The sequence below is a fragment of the Python bivittatus genome, unplaced genomic scaffold (assembly GCF_059951505.1).
Source record: "Python bivittatus isolate LINGU-HERP-01145 unplaced genomic scaffold, Pbiv_v1 ctg000980_np1212, whole genome shotgun sequence".
Classification (NCBI taxonomy): Eukaryota; Metazoa; Chordata; class Lepidosauria; order Squamata; family Pythonidae; genus Python; species Python bivittatus.
In genome coordinates, this window is record NW_028277125.1 from 22,397,864 (window position 1) to 22,414,602 (window position 16,739).

The 16,739-nt window shown below is 39.3% G+C and overlaps 1 protein-coding gene across 1 annotated transcript; it reads left to right on the forward strand.

Annotated features, from left to right (window-relative positions):
* The first annotated feature begins 426 nt into the window (after positions 1-426).
* LOC103057770 (primary amine oxidase, lung isozyme-like) lies at positions 427-8,695 on the forward strand. The gene is made up of 4 exons (XM_088131842.1): positions 427-1,980; positions 3,504-3,789; positions 6,377-6,506; positions 6,820-8,695. The coding sequence occupies exons 1-4, from the start codon at positions 480-482 to the stop codon at positions 7,102-7,104; spliced, it is 2,202 nt and encodes a 733-aa protein (XP_087987968.1). The 5' UTR covers positions 427-479; the 3' UTR covers positions 7,105-8,695.
* The last annotated feature ends 8,044 nt before the right edge of the window (positions 8,696-16,739 follow it).

Below are 16,739 nucleotides of genomic sequence, written 5' to 3' on the forward strand. Positions count from 1 at the left end.
TTTGCATAATAGGGCTCCTCCCTTTCAACCAGTATATAATTTCCTGATGCAACCAGCAGTTTAGGTAGTGCATCATAAGAGATTGCAAACCTCCTTTTCAAAGAGGTAAAATCTCATTTGAATTGAGCACAACTCCTAATCTGTTTAGAAGTCTTGAGCCATTGCCTTCTTCTGACCTCCCAGTTTTAGTTAATGAAAAAGAAGTATCCTGGCTAGATGGTAAGATTATTGATGATGTCAACAGATCATTGCTATCTTGGCACAATTTCTGGAATTTTGTAACTGCAAGGAATTTATACTTTTGAAACTTACATGCTCAACAAGTGTTTTTGATATTTGTGTCCATATAATTTTAGGATTTAACAAACTCTTTTCTCTATGTGTCTGTCTATAGGTTTGGGAAAATGAATCCGAAACTGATTTATTCTCTCCTAGCAATATGCACCACCATCACTCTCATCTTAGTCTTGGTTTTCCAAATGAGAGGGAAGAAACCCATGGATTGTGGGAGCTCTTCCCAGAAAATGGGGCAAGAGGAAGGTGGTCAGGATGCTGGCAGCCAGGTATTTCAAGATTTAACTCCAAGAGAGATAATGCAAGTAAAGATGTATTTACAATCCAACCTGGGAGTGCCACTGGTAGAGACACCTCAAGCCAAGCCATCAGACAACTGCATCTATTTCATCACCTTGCAGCTTCCTCCCAAAGCAGAAGTATTACAATTCCTAGACCATCAGGGATCTAGGCCATCACGAGAAGCTCTGGCTGTAGTCCATTTTGGAAATCAGCTGGACCCCAATGTGACAGAATTTGTGGTGGGTCCACTTCCAGAACCAATATATCATCAAGATATCACAGTAGAAAAATATGGAGGGAAATTGCCTTATTCTAAAAGGTTTGTTTTGACAAATGAGTTTAATGAAATCTATGATTTCTTAAAGAGGAATGAATATCCTAAGGCTCCAAATTTCATGCAAAAGGTTCTAAATTACAATGGAAGCAGTTTTGAGTACATTCAAGAAATGCCACCAGGGCTAAAATCAGGAGATCGCAAAATATGGGTGAGTCTTTTCCAAAATGTGACTGGCTACTATTTGCATCCAGTTGGGTTTGAGGTACAAGTGGATCATAGTAGCCTGGATGTTTCTCAGTGGAAGGTAATAAAAGTATTCTATAATGGACAATACTTTGAAGACATGGAAGACATTGAGACACAATTCAATATGGGAAAAGTTGTAGTAGACAAGGTTAAAGAAGCCTCTCCTGATGGGGGATACTCATCACTCAAGCAGAGGGTACCACCAAAACATCCAGGCCCTTTGCAATATGAACCTCGTGGATCACGCTACAGGATTCAGAATAATCAAGTCACCTTCATGAGGTGGAGTTTTGCCTTTGGAATTGATGCAAGCATGGGGCCACGCATCTTTGATGTCAGGTTTAATGGAGAAAGAATAATCTATGAGTTAAGTTTGCAAGATGCAAGTGCTCTCTATGGCTCCAACAATCCCTCATCCATGTTTACCAGATACATGGACGCCAGCTTTGGACTTGGATCATTTATCTTCCCACTTACCCAGGGAGTAGATTGTCCTTATTTATCAAATTATTTGGATTGGCACTTTTTTCGTGATACTTCATTACCTGTTAGCCGTAAAAAGGCAATTTGTATCTTTGAGCAGAATGCTGAGTTGCCCCTACGACGACATTATGAAAGTATCCAGTCCCCTTTTTATGGAGGCTTGGCAGAGTCACGTCTAGTGTTCCGGACTATATCTTCAGTTGGCAACTATGACTATATCTGGGATTTTATTTTCCACCAAAATGGAGCTGTTGGTGTTCGGGTCCATGCCACTGGGTACATTCAATCTGCTTTTTACTTTGGTGATGCCAGAGACTTTGGCAATAGAGTTCAAGAGTGGGCGCTGGGAGTAATTCACACCCACAATATTCACTTCAAGGTGGATCTGGATATTAGTGGTAAGCAGGAATACTGTTTGTAACTTTCAAGGAAACCTATGGGTTCTTTGCCCCCAATTGGCTTGGTCACAATCATTCTAGTGACTGTTAAAAGTATAATGAAGAAAGTCCCAAGAGCATGCTTGAGGTAGGTAGGGAACAGAACTATTCCCCTGTTCTTTAACAATTTAGAAGAAGGTGGTTTTTTTTTTAATTAATGATATTTATTTCACTACGGGCTGCTAACAAAACTTAATTCAAGTACAATATGCACTGTTTTAGTAACAAGAAAACAAAATCAGTGGCCACTCAGCAAAATATCATGGCATCAGCCTCATAGTAATTATGTCTTCATATATTTCTGGGGTTTGGAAACATGAAGTAGTTCCAGAATCAGCACTTCTGAAATCCTTGCAGTTGTCAACCAACTTGAACTGTTGGTTAAAGATGAATTTGGAAATGGGTTGCTTTTCAGATGGATTTGGAACTGGAGGCTGGTTTCAGGGAACAAGAAGAAAACTAAAAGACTGTTACAGATTATTTTCCCACCCCACCCCTGAGCCTTGAAAGTAAAAAAAGTGTTGATTAGTTATCTCTGTCCAGCACTTCCATTTAAAAAAATCATTATAAGCGCTTGAACTGATAGAACAGAATAATTATTGATCATTCCTCTCATAGTAAACTTGGCTGTAGTGAGATTTATTCTGTAAATCAAGCAGGTCCAGATGTCATGGAACAGGCCCGCTCAGCTTTAGTGTCTTTCAGATGGGCTGTTCAACTCTCATAATCCCAAAGTTAGCAGGGCCTGATATGGAGAGCTATGTTTTCAAATGTCTCCACAGAAATTTGTCATCATAAAACATAGTGCATGATTTCTCTGAACTTCTTGAGGGGTAGAAGAAATTCTCCATGAAAGATCATGGGGCTCAAACAATGGTCACCTGGGTCAGGAGGTTCTCTTGACCTTGTTTCTGATCCAGCAAGATCTAAAGGCTAGCTTGTATTGAATTGAAAGCCTGAAAAATTTTCATGAAAATTTGTCACATATTAAACATATATTTGCCACAGGGTGAAGATGCATAGAAATCTAGCATTTCCAACAAACATACTATTTCATAATATTTCTTGGGTCCATTTCTATTTCTTTCTCTCTCTCTCTCTGTCACTCAGAGACATTCACTCTGCCATATTTTCTAAGCATTGAATCATTTTAAATGCTGCTGCTTTCTGGACCTTGATCCCATACAACTCCTCTGCTTCTGCTAAGTACAACAAGGTGGAAGGTGTCATAGTGTATATAAACATTCCTTTTATGAAGTTCACGTATTTCCTGATAGGGTAGGATGCAGACTGTGTGCCCCTTTTTTGCCCCTCCATCCCTACTGATCTTGATTGGTAGCGTGGTTTTCTTGCATGCTGAGGCAGCAAATGCATGAAAGTTGTCTTGTAATCCCTAAAGTAGGGCTACCATAGCTTTAAGGAACAACAAAATGTGCTACATGTGTTACTCAAGTACTAATTACTGTACTTGTTTTCTTTCTGAGGTGTGAACAATACCCTGGTTGGCAATGACATGGCTTTTGAGACAGTGCAGGCCCCTTGGAGCCCAGAACATAAGATCCATCGAATGAAGATGGTGAGGAAAGTTTTGGATACCGAGGACAAAGCTGCATTCCGCCTCCGTGACAACATGCCCAGATACATTTACTTTGCTGCCAACCGCACCAATAAGTGGGGCCATGAGCAAGGCTATCGGATCCAGATAGTCAGCTTTCCTGGAGACCATCTGTCAGAATCAGATCCCACAGAGCCAGGCCTCAGCTGGGGTCGGTAAGTGCCTGATTTCTAGCTGCAGAAAGAAAATATATTTACCTATGTTTTTGGGGACGCGGTGGCGCAGCGGCTTAATGACGCTGAAAGTTGCCAGACAGAAATGGTCAACGCTTCAGCGGTTCGAGTCCAGCCTTCGCATTAGCATGGTGAGCTCCTGTTTCCTCCCCAGTTCCTGTCAACCCAACAGTTCGAAAACTCACGTGAGTAGATAAATGGGTACTTTCACTCCGGTGGGAGGAAAAATGCTGGCGGCGCCTTGCAAAAAGGAGTCGGGAGCAGTTGCCGGTAAGCGCAAAAAACCGCACGCGCCCGAAAAGGGAGCGAAACAACAGGAACCCTGCCTCCTGCGCTCGCCAGCTGGGCTCTGCTCTAGGAAGGAGGCTCTGGCAAACCACTTCCGAAACAATTGCCTTGAAAACTGCAAAGGACTCGTCCAAGCAGTCACTGCAGAGTCGGTCACGACTGAGCGCAGATTAAAAAAAAAAAAATGTTTTTGGGTTTCAGGACCTTGAATAATATAGGCAGGAACTGCCAAATTTCTTCATTTTAAAGAAATCTACAGTATATAACCATCTCTCTGCTTTCTTTCGGCTCCATTCTGGATGGCAGAAAGGTTTAAAAAGTCCGGATAATGATCAAATATTTGCTACGCAAAACCTTAGCCTCAATTGCTGTGGAACATATAAAGGAACAAAGCGCTATTCAAACTGTGCAGAATTTCTTCTAGTTCACATTTCTCACTACCAATTGTAACAGATCTTTCAAGATCCTGGGACCTCTTTTTATTAAAAGTTAACTATTGGGTTGAGTAGAAAGAAACAGTTCCTTTGACCAATTTAGTATATTTGGGTGGTGATCTTTAGGTATCTGTAATCATGGTTGGAAGAGTAGTTAAAAGACTTTCCATGGTACAACACTCCAGTTTTGGGAAATTATCGTCAATCTTGACCTAAGTTATCGTCAGTCTTGACCATGACCTAAGACAAACCCTACTGATTATTGGGTAATCAGGACAAGATGGGACTTAAAATCTTTCCTTTTCTCCTTTTGCCCAAGTAATATAAACTAAAGTTAACAGCTAGTTCTGGGGAGAATTGCATTACCTTTGAAAGTTTAATATTACTTAGATGTGCTTCTGGATTCATTCTTATTCATGGAGGAGTCTGGAGATAGTCTTTGTGGCCTGGAATACATTTTTAAGGTTATCCTATTTTGGCAGCTATAACCATATCTGGGGTAGACAGACTTGACTACTGGTGGTCATGCATAAGTTACTCCCTTATCTGATTTCTCTAATACACTCTACAAGTCTGCTTCAGAAACAGTGATGGTTCCTTCAGTGTGTCTTTCAAATTGGCCTGGTTGAGTATTGAAGGAATCTGAGCCATGTTATTATCAATTTGTGCAGTTGCACTTCTGGACCTAACTTGAGGTTCTGATACTAAGTTTTAATCTCCGAAATTGTTTGGGGTCAGTATATTTAAGGGACTGCCTATCAGTATGTAGACTCATGACTTCTGCTAGGGATAGCTACAGAGGTCCTGTGATTCTGCAAGTCATCTATGGAATTACACATGGCAGTTTGTGAGGGTGTGAAGGAATGGATGCACCACAGTGTAGCAAATCTGTACAAAATACAGACCTTCCCTAATAACAGACTACTGTTGTCCACCCATCTTAGGACTTGCAAGGTGATGCTGTCATATAAATATGTCTTTAATACTCAGTCCTTTGATACTTAGTTCAAGCAAAAGTCTATAAGTTTGTAAAGGAGCATACGACCGTGGCCTCCTTCCAAACGTTGTTACATAGTTGGAAGGAAATGCTGACTCAGGGTGGTTGTTCCTCTTCCAGTTGGTTGCTACTGTGCTCCTGGCAAAGCTCCAAGCAGGACTCTCACCAGCAAATGCTGGTCACCATAACTTGTGGTCCTGGCAGCTGAATGATAGTCCTCTTGCCTGCTTGTAATAACTGCCAATCTTCAGACGTCGCCTCTACTTCCCTCTCTGTATGCCATTTGCTTATCACCTTTCCTCCTACATACAAGTTCCTTGTTCTGTCTTAGCATTTGCTTTTGTAAGTTAAGAGCCTGGTTGGTGTGGCTGTCCTGGACATTGGCATGTCCTTGTAAACACCAGGGTGTGGCTCAATTATCACTGCCAGCTGGAACACCGGCTTGGATGCTTGTAAGGTTTGAGTTAATGAATGAAGGTATGAGGGAAATGAGGTGAGAAGCATTTCTGTCTGGCTGCAGCTACTTTTCCCAACCACAGACAGCAACCCCAACTTCACTCCCTCACACAGTTCAAAGCTAAAATCATCTCACATCTCATATCTTCTTTAACAATGAGTTACAACAATGATTGTTCCTATATTTTTTATAGTTGGGCTGTTCAAATTTATCTAAACGGAATAGCATTCTGTCTTTACATTACCTTTGCCTCCTTCCAAAAGTTCTTACAAAGTTGGCTTACATAGCTTTTCAAGGCCTTCGCCTGGAACAATAACCTCTGAAGATCTTTAAGAAGAAAAATAATAATTAATAAATCTCAATCTCTGCAACTCCTCTTGTTTTGCTTTTCAGTTATAAGCTAGCCGTTACAAAGAGGAAGGAAAATGAACCAGTCAGCACCACTGCCTACAATCAGGTTGACCCATGGAAACCTCCCGTGGCCTTTGCTGACTTCATAAACAATGAGACCATTGTCAATGAGGTAAGTGAAGACGAACCCAACATAGCACTGAAGCACCTTGCAGGTTATTATTCCACAATCTGGTGGAATTCTGCAGATGGATATAGGGTCTTTGCTAACAATTTTCTACTCCAGTTTTCCATTTCTACACATCCCTACTTCTGAGTAGACAAGCATAAAATTATACTGTCAGATTACCGCCCCCCATCCCATTTTAGTAAACCATTTTTCATCTGCTGCTTTAATTAACTGAATGCACTCCCGTATCATCTTTCTATTGAACAGGTCTTTTTCCTAAGATAACAAAATAATGTTGTTCATTTCCCTTTCACAGGATCTGGTTGCCTGGATCAATGCCGGTTTTCTGCATATTCCACATGCTGAGGACATACCCAATACTGCAGCCCTTGGGAATGTGGTTGGTTTCTTCTTGAGGCCGTACAATTATTTTGATGACGACCCTTCCATGTATTCTCCAGACAGTGTCTTCTTCACCAGCCTGCAGAACCCCACTTCCTGCGATGTCAACCAACTTGCATGTCTGCCTAAAGTAGCTACATGTTTACCTCATTTCCCCCCTTTCTCTTATGAGGGTTTTCAAAACATGACAACTTTGTAGTGTCTTCTACTTTTTGACAGGTGAATTAGAAATTGGAAACAAACAATGAATGTGTACTATAGACAGGTAATACTAAGAAATTTCTTCCCAGATCTTTTGAAATCAGTATTTTAAACTGTGTATGTGTGTTATATGTATTTTTAAGCTGTATCTGCAATAATACTCTTTTTTTTCATGCTTAAATATTCTAGGCAGATGAAAAGGCGTAATTTACATTCTTTGCTGGTCTTCTATAATTTTCTTCTTCTTTGTCTCTTCTTCCTTCTGCAGCGTTAAGGGATATTTTTGCCTGATTATTGTTATCCTTTTGTCCACTGTCTTCGGGGAACTCTGTTGGAACGGAATTCTCGAGATTATTGAGGACTGAAAAACTGCAACTACTACTGCTACTACAATTCCCAGAATTTGGGAGATCCCAAACTTTTCAAATTTATATATAAACCCAGTATAAGCATGTTTTATCAAGATACTTGTTGATTGCAATTGAAGCCTGTCCCTGAACTAAAAGCTGAAATTAGGAAGACAAGAGGCATAATCTTTACCATAGTGTAAATCTTATTTTTTTCTTGCTTTAAAGTTTTTAGGTTCTTCATTTTTTTCTATTCAGCCAAAATCCAGGTCCTGTAATCTCACACATGCTTATACTCACCTACATGCCTGCATGAGAATACACAGATTTTTATTTTCTGAAATATTATTTTATAGAAAGTTTTATATGTTTCTTCATGTGCTAGTTTCCGAGCGTAATCCTTTTGGATGGATTAGTTCACAGCCTCTTATTTTATCAACCTTTATATCCTTCTGGACTGGTTGCAAGGGGTTTTTTGGGGGGGCGGGGATCATTTTATGATTTCCTTCCTGAGAAATCAGTACCAGCAGGTGGTGGTAATGGAGGAGTAATATCAGGCATTTGATTGCTTCATTATGCTATAATGCATGATTCAGCCCTTTCCCCCTTACTATTTAATATTTACATGAAACCACTGGATGAGGTCATTTGTCAGCATGGGGTTGAGGTTTTATTGATGATACCAGCTCAAATGGACTGGACAGATTATAAAGGGGAGATCTTGACTTGGTCCTAACCTTGGTGGTTACTGTCTGGATGGAAAGGAACCAGCATAGGCTGAATCCTAGCAAAATGAAGCAGCTGTAGATTTGAAGGCTTTCTAAATCTGGAGACATTCTATCTATAGTTCTGAATAGTTCACAATCTAGGGGTTATCCTGGACCCACAGCTCCTATTTGAGCAGTATTTGAGAAGGCTGCTAAGGATCCTATCCCCAAATAAGTTCAATCTGCTGGGACCTCAGTATTAGCATTTTTCAATAGTCCCTCCCTTGCTGCTGTCCCCCTTCCTCTCCCACCCACCACAATAGCTTAGCCTTGCACATACAGACTGCCATATCTCTGATGGGTTTTTGGAGACTTGTGAAAATATGGTTCTGGAAGAAAGCATTTCAGAGATGCTGACTTTGGGCCTGCTCTGGGGGATGGTGATTTTGTGGTTTATCTTTTGCTGTTTTTATTTTTGCTTATGTTGTGCATTATTCAGAGCTGGTTGGAATGAAGTGGCATAGAAATATTAGAAATAAATAAGCAAATGAACAAATACATTTAATCTTAATATTGTTTAATCTTAATATGTTTCTGAATTGTTCATGAAGTCGTGTATACCTGCAAAGTTCTAAAAATTATAAGAATTATTCAAAAGACATTCCTATCCTTCTACTCTGGGCATATTCAATAGTTTTCTCTGTTTCCTTTCTGAAATATTGAACCTACAGTAACTGGTTGTTTATAATGAACAGCCTGTGGGATAGACTTATTTTCCACAAGAATCATGGTTGAGAATACAGGGATTCAAACACAGACTTTTATGAATTATGGAATCAAATCCTCCATTGCATGGATCAGTCCATTTTGTTTTTTCTGATGGCCAAATTTAAATTGAAATTATTTATAACTTTCTTATAAAGACAATTGCAAAACATTGCCAAGACAAGTTCTCATTTAAAATGAATCAAATAAAATTTTCATCCATCTTTGCCCCTAGTCTGAAAAGAGGGTAGAAGCTATAGCCCAAAGGCAGAACATAGACACTGAATTTAAGAGGTGGTTAATTCAGTCCACAGCATCTCCAGGAAGGTCTCAATCTACTCCTTCCTGAAACTGGTCAGACATGGCTGGTAACTCTTGACTATATGAGGCTTAATATCTTAATGTTTTGACTGACTATGTTCTAGGAAAAAGACTGGACTTAAACAACTGAGAAGGTCAACAGAGATAAGAACCTGGCCTTGGGCAACTACCAGGACCTTGGCAGAGCCTGGTATAGAGGACTTTAAGAGTCCAACCCTATCCTTGTTGGTTCAGGACTAAATTCATTCTGAAACAAGTGTGTTTGCAGGATTGAAACCTAAAAGCCAAACCTGAATATCTTTTTTTCTGTTGAAAAATACCTGCCAGGCGCATAACCAGGAGAAAATGTAAATGAACCTGAAACTGAGTAATGACTAGGATTTGTTTCCTGATCATATTGGTATTAGTGCCATATATTTCTTAATCTTCATAATGCCCCAGCCAACCTAGAGAGGAAAACTGGTCCAACCTACCCTAATTTAGAGGAGGCTGTAGTGAGATGGGTGGCCTTATACATTATTGAAATAAGTAAGTAAATAGTTAGCAGTTCTGGGGTTTAGTCTGCCTTGAAAGCATGGATCTCTTCTTGCTAACCTTCTCCCTAACCTCAATTGTTTTATGCAGATGCTCACGGCTTAGAAATATTCTCATCTTTAAAATTATTTAATATGTCATAGCATTCCTTGAAATGGAATCCAGAACTGAGTCTCAATGATTCTTTATTAAAATAAATAGGAAAATTAATGTTAAAGATGGGAAATAGGCTGAAAATAATTTCTGTATCTCCCTTTTTATTCAGCCAGCAAATTGCAGACCGCTAGTAGCAGAAAGCAGAACCTAAAATTTTAGCTTCTAATAAATATAATGACTAATATGCTGTCAATTTGCAATGACATTTACCTTCCAGGAGCTCAGGTTTTATTAACAAGAAACCAAGGGTGACATGACTTGTCATTAAATACCTAACAGGACAATTGATCAGTTAATACCTGTGCCAGTCCAAATGCAAATTGGTTGAGCAAAACACTTCACAGCTATGAGAGTTTGGGGAAAATGAAGCTGAATACCAAATGTCTCACTGGACAAAATAATACTGTAATAACAGCACCTGTTTCCTATATATATTTGCAATTTATTATTTCTCCAAACACCAGCACTCATTATTTTTCTCATAGATACATGTCTCTCAGTTACATCCACCTGGTATCTTGATCACTGTTTTAATGAAAAATCAATTGGCTTTCAGTTTTAGAAAAAGACAGGATTGAAATGTGTTCAATGAGATTGCATAATGTTCCATTTCAGAGGTGTCAGGATAAACCAGACACCGCTCTGCTTGTCAGACAGCAAAGGCTAGTCCTTTTCAGAAAGCAAACACTGTGGCTCCTTTATAATGGACAGAGGTGGTGAGATTTCATCCAAGTCCCATTAAGAATCCAATCTCTGTTCCCTGCACATATGCCTACATCTGCCACTTTTCCTCTGTGCATCCAGGTGGAAAGGGAACATGAAAGTAGAAAAACTCCAGGTTTATCTGGGACCTCCAAATTCTCCTTCCCCTTTTGATTAAAATACAAGCTGAAAAAGATTTGCCTGGTAAATATTCTCCTGACCAATATATTTAAAACAAGTTGCTTCATTTAATTCAACAAGGAGAAATCTAGAATCTTTGGGGCAGAAACTGGGAGGGGGAGCCCATACCATAAAGGGCTTGTGGGGACAGATTTTCTGCTACCCCTCTGTTTCTGACCTATAAAAATAAATCCATTAAAACAGTGTCTCAGTTTGCTTACACAGGGATGGAAAGCAACAATGAATGATTACTTTAGTAAATTATAAGGGCAGATAAATGTTGCTGCTAAAGGAGAGAGATCTGAAGATAAGGGAAGAGGTTCAGCCCTGTTGATCTTTCAGCCCATTATACAGCAGCATCTAGACATGAACTCCATGTACAGGGCCTGAAATTTTCTTAATCCAAATTTAAGTAAACAAGCTACAATTTGCTCAAAATCTAATAACTAGATCATGGATTTTTCAAAATACAAATCAGCTTTATTGGTATATCTCCAACAGAAGAGAATATGTGTAGCTCAGGACTGAACTGTGGAGTCAGTTCCTCTGAGCTTAGTTGTTTGCTTGCAGACATTTCATTACCAGACTAGATAACATCATCAGTGTGAGTGTTTGAATGGTGTGTAAACCACATTTACATACCATTCAAAAGAGATAATAAAAAAGCTCAGAAGAAACAAAAAGATCAGAACACATCCTCTCCAGCAGCCAACACCCAGATAATCAGGGATTAACACCAGACAAACAAGCAGAAAACAATACCCTAATCAAGGAACTGTCAAGGAGAGAACCACACCCCACCAAAACTGGCAGGTCAAACTACCAATATAAACAGGGAGCAAACCCCACGCTCACTAGCAGTGATCATGTTACCTAGCTGGGTGATGAAGCATCTGCATGCAAACAACCAAGCTCAGAGAGCACCATGGACTCCACAGCATTATATCTGAATGGGTCAAAATATGTGATTTCATTTCATGAATTTGAAACTATATTTCTAGATCAGGGTCACAATGTTTTTCTATAAACCCTTTGGATCTATCTGATGTATTGCAAATTATACATTCCTGCCATAATTTTCCAAGTGCAGGCCTGTCCTGGCTTAGGGATTGGAGCCAACATGAGAGAACTTAACCTCTTGCCCAAAATATACTCAAGCAGTTGTGAAAACAATTCCTGCCATATATTCCTGATGCCAGAAGGCAGCCTCAAGAGCTGTCTTAAGTCATTTCTGCTTAATTTTCATAATGCTCCTAAAATGACTTTCATTATGTCCTTAAAAACTGCACATTCCAAGTCTAGTTTTGCTGCCTTTTTAAAAAAACAATATATTTTCTGAGCTTTCATCTAAAAGTTACTTGTATAAACTTCTGCAGAGACTGTTCTTGCCCTGCCCTTGCTCAAAACAACAAGGACTGGAACGGAACCAACCTGCAAAGGTCAACATGTCTTGTTAGGTTAGGAATGCATTGTTCATGGTGGAAATTATTTCCACTAGATCAGGCGTATGCGATATATAATTAGCAGAAGCACAAGACATAGGATTGATCAGGCAACAGTTTTCCAGTAAAGGAAAGAAGCTCTTCCACCAGTGGATTTTTAAATCACTATTTCTGTTCAGTAAAAGGAACAGAACCATATATCATTGTATAATGACCCAAATCTTCTTCCAAATATCTTATTCTCACCAGCATCAAATTCAATCTGCTTCATCATCATCTGCTGACATATTAAAAGACAGTGGCATTGGGTAGATGTTTAGTAGAAGAAAGCTGAAGTCATATAAGGAGAAATTTTGTAGACCTCCTGAATGAAATCAGCCTCAACTATTCTTTAATCTGTTTTGTGCCATTTTCATGGAAGAGCTCATTTCCATTTGGTTCTTAATCTTTTTTTCTATGGAATAGTAATTTGGGGGGGGGGGAAACTACATTTTTGAGCCTTCTCATTCCACATGACAGGAATGAAATTGCTTTCAAATTATTCTGAAAAAAATCAGTGACGATCTTATGGGGTGAGTAGTGGGATTCTTGCCTTTACCTTAGCTAGGAATATATTTTGTTATACAATGATTTTTCATGTAGTTCCCCCATTTTTATGTTTGAATTAAATCTCAAGAGACAGTAGCCTTAAGGAATTTCTCCCAGGAATAACCAAGGGCTGGAGAGCCAGGGAGGCTAGGATAGGATGAAGAGAAATGGAACCCAAAACAGCAGCTTCTTTGCAGCAAGAAAGAGGTCAAAATGACCACTAGAGGAAATCAGGAAGAAAATGTAAAGCACCATGAGAATGAACTGGAAAAACCAAAGCCCCCCCCCCGCCCCTAGCCTTTTTTTTTTTTTCCAAAGGAAGAAAGAAAATTCTTAGAAAATCATAGGCTTTCAGCACAGTATCAATAATTTTATTTTCTCATCATTTAAAAGATATATCCTTCTGGTCACTTTAAACCAGCTAGAGGAAGGAATCTTGGTGCAATATATGACTGTGAAAAAAAAACAGAAATCTGCAAAGCAGAGAAAAATGCTACAGAAATTTGTCAAGGTGATTTATGGATTAAAAGAAGAGTCTGCATGACTGGATTAGCAGTCTTTGGGGGGATGTTATCATGTCATGTAAGATCCATAGGTTAAAAGGCAACATATGCAATGTAACATTCATATCTCTGAAAGCTTAAGGGAAGGTGGGTTGTATATATCATTCTTATAGATGTTTTATATGCCTTCCTGCCACACCACTGAGCACCAAGACCAGGATAGCAATTAAAGTTGAAAATTGAATATTAAATATAGTCATCTAAAGTGCAATGGTCCATGAGTTCAATTCCCAGTAAAGTGTTTTAACGCCATAGAAAGATCTGGCCATGTACAGCAGATGAGTGCCAATAAGGATGAAACTGACCACACAATTCCTCCTAGTGATCTAACAATGCACAGGACATACACTGTGTAAAAAGGGAGAAATCCCTTCTCCTTTAGAGGGGGAATGGAAGTCATGTAAAACCTTGAACATGGAGATATGCAAATATAATTCCATATCTCTCTACTCTAGGAAGCTTAAGGGAAGGTGACTGTACAGTATATACCATTGTGAGAGATTCTGGTGTGATGCACAGGGGCAAACTGGACTAGAGACATTAGCCTACAACAGTATGAAACAGAGGCAGAGGGCACTGAATTGCTTTTGAAAACAGGAATCCAGAAACACTACTTTTGATTCAGAACAAGAGAAGACGGGCAGAGGTTGCCTTTGGAGTGGGTGGGGGTGGGATGAAGGTGATGTTGTTCATTCCTGTGCTCAAGAAATGGTTAGTGGGCTGTCTTTGCATCTGGGAAAGCAGGGCACATGGGCACACCCTGTAATGGTATGTGGGAAAGACTTTGGGAGGCGGGCAAAGAGATGCTGTCTAGGGAACAGTCAGATAAGAGACAGCATAGCCTGCAGCTGGAAAGTAGGCAGGGCAAGCAGCTCAGAAGGGACCCTCCCTAGCTTCTTGGGCAGTAATTGAGTTGGCAGGAGAACTGTACTTTCAGACTTGCAAGATTCTGTTAATATAGCTTTACAATAAAGTACAATTAGCTTATCTGGTCGCATTTCCTGTCTGGTCTACCTGATAAGACTGACACACCCTTAAAAAAGAGTATGAGCTGTTAACCACTGTTTGTGTGTTGGGATATACATGTGAAGATATAGTCTGAACAAAGTTAGGGATTAAAATGTATTGCCCCGCCCCATCCCTTTCCTCACTCCAAATGACATAACAATATGGTTACAGCTAGTGGGAAAAGCACTTGATTGTAAAATTGTCTGATATGCCATTATTTTACTTTCATAGATGTAAGAGGTACTTAATGGAATCAGTCATATAAATCTGTCAGAAGTAAGAAAGGGAACACTCCTGATTTATATGTTATATAATAAATAAATTATACTAACCCTAACCCTCCCTGCATCCATCTTGTTCCTTCCATTCAGCTGGCATAAAATTTTGATCATGCTTAACTGTGCCTCTGCATTACTTTTTAACATTAATGTTGCAACAAATAAATTGCTACATGGGTTGTCAAATGCCAGTTCATTCATTAATGGGTATTTTAACACAGCATGCTGGCTGGGGAGTTCTGAGAGTTGAAGTCTACACATTTTAAAGTTGCTAAGGTTGAGAAACACTGGGCTAGACTGATATACATGCATCTGATGAAGTGAGATGTAGCTATGAAAGCTTACTTCATTGTTCATCAGCCTAAGGAAGATAGATTCAAAGAAGAAAGAAAAAATATAGAAAAAGGGATTCTGACTGTACAAGCCTATGCTTATCTGTGCTGCAGATATAACTCCTACAAAATCATCTCTGAGGCCTAGCACTGCAGTCTTTCTGTGAGAGAATACATGACCATATTTGGTGGGTCTCAGACATATTTTATTTTATTTTAATTTTTTAGGTACAGGACTTTTATGGCAGCCTATCTCATACAATGACTCTAGGTGGCTCACAAAAATCCATAAAACATAATTAAAAACAAAGGTACTCTTCCCCCCAGCGGCCAAACCAAACATCCTCACAGCTCAACGCCCATCCTAGCCCAATGCTTGGGGGAACAGCCAGGTCTTCATAGCCCTCCAGAAAGCTAAAAGGGCAGGGATTCCTCTGAACTTAGATGGGAGGCTATTCCAAAGGGTTGGGGCAGCTACCAAGGAGGAACACCTCCGAGGTCCAATCAAATGGCAATATTTAAGTGGGGGGACCTGGCGCGCACCCAACCTATCTAACCTAGTAGGATGGGCAGATACCCTCAGGGAGAGGCAGTCCCACAAATAACTTGGCCCTGTGCCATGTAGGGCTTTAAAGGTGATAACCAGCACCTTGAAGTGCACCTGTAAAGCAACTGGAAGCCATTGCAGCTCATGGTGGTCTGCGTGCCATGGCATTCTGGACCAGCTTCATTACAGCCCATTGTAATAATCCAAATGGGAGGTGACTAAGGCATGGGTGGCTGTGAGTAAGGCCTCCAATGTATCCCAATCACCTAATATCAGTATGCATTGTACTCTGGTTTAGAAGCTATCATGACATTGTACGGTCAGCAGATTTCAGTCAGATTGTAACTCTGCCTTCTGAAGGAATAGAAAACAAGTTGCATTATCTTCTGGATGACAGCTCTTCTGACCTTTGAAAAATGCTCTATGGGGAATAAGCAATTGCTTCTTTATATTTTGTAGATATAAAGCTAACGAGATTAACATTTCAGAGTTTTTCTAACCAAGTGCTCATGTTATAACTTCTGAAATTTCTCAGTACTGACTAGTTAACACTTAATATTTGACAAGCTTATTGCTCAGTTGTATGATGCAAGATTTGCTATAAAAGGTAAGTGTGATGATAATCAAGAGCTGGAATCAGAAAAGTTTGATTTAAATATTTTATATCCAGAAGTAGGTACTGAAAACCTGTAACATCCCTGCTACACCAGAAACTGTCAATACCAGCACAGCATTGAAATCAACTGTCACATTTCCCCCCCTCAACAGTCTTGTAAATAGAAGTGGTATGAATTTTGATGTTGTTTAGTGAAAAATGTTAGATGTACATAATTATTTAATTTGTTTATACATATAAACCAGTCTACACTTTAATATAGACAAAGTAGATGCATTCAATTTTTAAAACATTTTAACTATGTGAATTTATGAAATTATTTTAGAGAACTGCAGCTCCTGTAGATTTTTATATAAGATATGTTTATCATAGCATATTTATATAATTATTTCTCCATTTTACTTAATTAGTCTTATGAGCTAGGTATTACCCTTTTCAAAGAGAAAATAAAAAAGTAGAGTACAAGCACAAGTTTTAAAGGGTGTAGAAAAAGTAGATAGTGGAGATAAAAATAGTAATTATATTTTGTCATGATGGGGTAATGCTC

Coding starts and splice junctions, on each gene's coding strand:
- LOC103057770 (XM_088131842.1), top strand. CDS start 480: ATGAGAGGGAAGAAACCCATGGATTGTGGGAGCTCTTCCCAGAAAATG. Junction 1,981..3,503: donor GGTGGATCTGGATATTAGTG/GTAAGCAGGAAT, acceptor TTTCTTTCTGAG/GTGTGAACAATACCCTGGTT. Junction 3,790..6,376: donor CCAGGCCTCAGCTGGGGTCG/GTAAGTGCCTGA, acceptor TTTGCTTTTCAG/TTATAAGCTAGCCGTTACAA.